This window comes from Penaeus vannamei, chromosome 10, assembly GCF_042767895.1.
Source record: "Penaeus vannamei isolate JL-2024 chromosome 10, ASM4276789v1, whole genome shotgun sequence".
Lineage (NCBI taxonomy): Eukaryota > Metazoa > Arthropoda > Malacostraca > Decapoda > Penaeidae > Penaeus > Penaeus vannamei.
In genome coordinates, this window is record NC_091558.1 from 2,018,272 (window position 1) to 2,020,771 (window position 2,500).

A 2,500-nucleotide genomic window follows, 5' to 3' on the forward strand; every position below is an offset into this window, starting at 1 on the left:
CGTCCCAAGTAAACAGAGATGAACAAAAGGATTCTGCACCCGAAATGGAGGTTCGAAAGCGTAGGTTGCAGCAGTTTATGTCCATGGGCGAAAATTCTTCAAGTAAAGGTACTGAAAATCACAGTGAGTCACCTAGCCCACTAACGCGTGATGAAGACTCTTACCTGCACACTACCAATGATAAAGGCACTGGCCATAAAGACGACACCGTTTTAAAAGACTCATTTTGCAATAGTAGAATCGTAGTAGAAAATTGTACATCATCAGACAAATCAGAGCAGAGTTCAGCATTGGACTCTGAAGGGGAAGAAGATACACGACCCCCAGGAAGTATAAGGATACGGTTGAAATTCTTAGACGAGACTCAGAGATTTGTTTTTGCACAGCTGACGGAACAAGTTGGAAGCTTTAAAAGGTAAGATATTACTCTTTTACACTAAAAGAAAATCCTATTTTATTAGAGAAATTAGCTTCAGGTAAATGTAGAATAGTTGCTTGAACATAAATGGAAATATACTAGTTGAAAATAATTTTGTTGGATATATAAGTAATTTTTGTATTAGCATGAAAACTGTTTTTTCTTTGGAAATCATCTGCTTGAAATTTGATTTTGTCACGACTAAAATTGTATTAGTCTACAAAAAAGAAAGCATCTGATATGTCTGTTTATTCACTGAAATATAAAAAATTTCATACACTTCAGCTGTTTTTACAGATAGATATAAGGAAATATTTCTGTTATACTTGATCAGGGCATGTTCTTTTGATACTGAATGTGCATTGCAGTATTTCTGTTTTAAAATGCATTTTAATCAGTCTAAGGGAGTTCTCTAAAGTAACATATAATTTTTGCATTTTTGAAGCCCTGTTGGTATCTGTATAAAGGGCCTAGGTAAACCAAGTGCTGTTTGAACCCATGCGAAGAAGAGAAATAGTAGTAAAGCAGTGCTAATGAAGATATTAAAGTGTCTTAAATTAACCATGAGTAAATTTGGAAGTGTCTACATAACTTCAGTTACCTGTTAACTTTCTTGTATAAGATTGTGTAGTCCTAATGTATTACTCTGAATACATTATGAGTTTTAAAGAACTTGAGAAAAAGAAAATTTAACACAACTCTGGTGACTGTAGCACACACTAAAAAGAGTATTCCTTTTCTGACCTATAAATAGCCTAGACAGCACAGTGCTGACCATTATCTTTTGCTGGCAGTAATAATGTTTGTAATCTTTTCCAGACTGAAAAAATAACCTAAAACACTTCCCATAAACATTATAATTCAATATAATTAGCTGAGCAGACATTTAACAACAAGATTGATGTATGTTAACCATATTCATTTATAATGTCAGTTAGGAAATCTATCACAAGAACTACACAGCATAAATTACTTTCCAGAGTACTGTAGTATTATTGAGACAGAAACCCTGAGACTATGTGATTGAAATTTGGCTTAAGGATTATCAAAGTTGACAAAACCGGTTAACAACCTTATGACGGATGGCATATGTAGGCCGTCATTCTGTGACAGGGGTGAGTTTATATCGTGGATGGCACCTTTGCTTGCTTTGATAAAGGAGGCTGCTCTGTTTTCTATACCATATATAGGTATAGATTTTTTTGGCTTCCAAAGTAGGCCTGGACTCTTTTTTTATTGGAAAGTGGTAATTAAGTTTAGATGCAAAGACAAGAGGAACTTCTGATTTTTATCCTGGGCAAGTAACCTTGATATTAATACCAGTGCAGTCAGTGGTTAGTGTGCTTTGATTATTCTTAAGGGCCATTGAGTTGAGAGTTACAAAAGTCACAGATTGTTGTTATTACTGAAAATCAATCTCTGAAACTAAAGTCTGTCTCAGCTTGACATAACTTCAGCTTTTTAATGATTAGAATCAAAGAACTGGTGCCAGTACTATATTCACACTTTGGTATCTAAATACTATTTAGCAAAGAGATAATTTGGACATTATTTTCATAAATTCCATTACTAGGATGATTTTTAGACACTCACATAATTATTTTCAAAATTATCTTTTTAGTTCTTGCGAATGCTTACATCTTGTGTGTATATACTTTTTTCCTGGTGTAGTATGTGTTTGTCCTTTCTAGTATTATGCCTGCTACATAGTGTCACTGAAGATATATAGGTTTTTCCTTATGTTCAATTTGCTTTGTTTGTTTGTTTTTTTCTGGAAAAAATAGATATGTTAATTGTAACTAGATAGATTTACTTTTGAATGATTATATTTTTTTTTGTATAACTATCCTTGTTTGTTGCCCACAAACAAACAATTCAGGGATAAAGAAGAAGGAAAGAGAAATCACAATCTTTGTAAATACTGTATTTTTCATGCACACTGTATTCGCATCACTTCTATGGGAAACTATCAGTAATGTACTCTAAGGATAATCCTATTTCTTTACCTGTTTTTATTTTATTCTTAATTTGTTTATTTATTTATTTAATACAGAGCCATATATCATTACATCTTATTTGGAA

At 32.8% G+C, this 2,500-nt stretch overlaps 1 protein-coding gene across 7 annotated transcripts in view; it reads left to right on the plus strand.

Annotated features, from left to right (window-relative positions):
- LOC113802896 (uncharacterized protein B0303.4) overlaps positions 1-2,500 on the plus strand; it is a 15,282-nt gene that overhangs the window by 8,549 nt on the left and 4,233 nt on the right. For all 7 annotated transcript variants that reach the window (XM_027353554.2, XM_027353548.2, XM_027353561.2 and 4 more), the window contains exon 2: positions 1-415. This exon is cut by the window's left edge and continues 616 nt beyond it. In XM_027353554.2, the coding sequence (XP_027209355.2) occupies positions 1-415 (415 nt within the window). The remainder of the gene's footprint in view (positions 416-2,500) is intronic.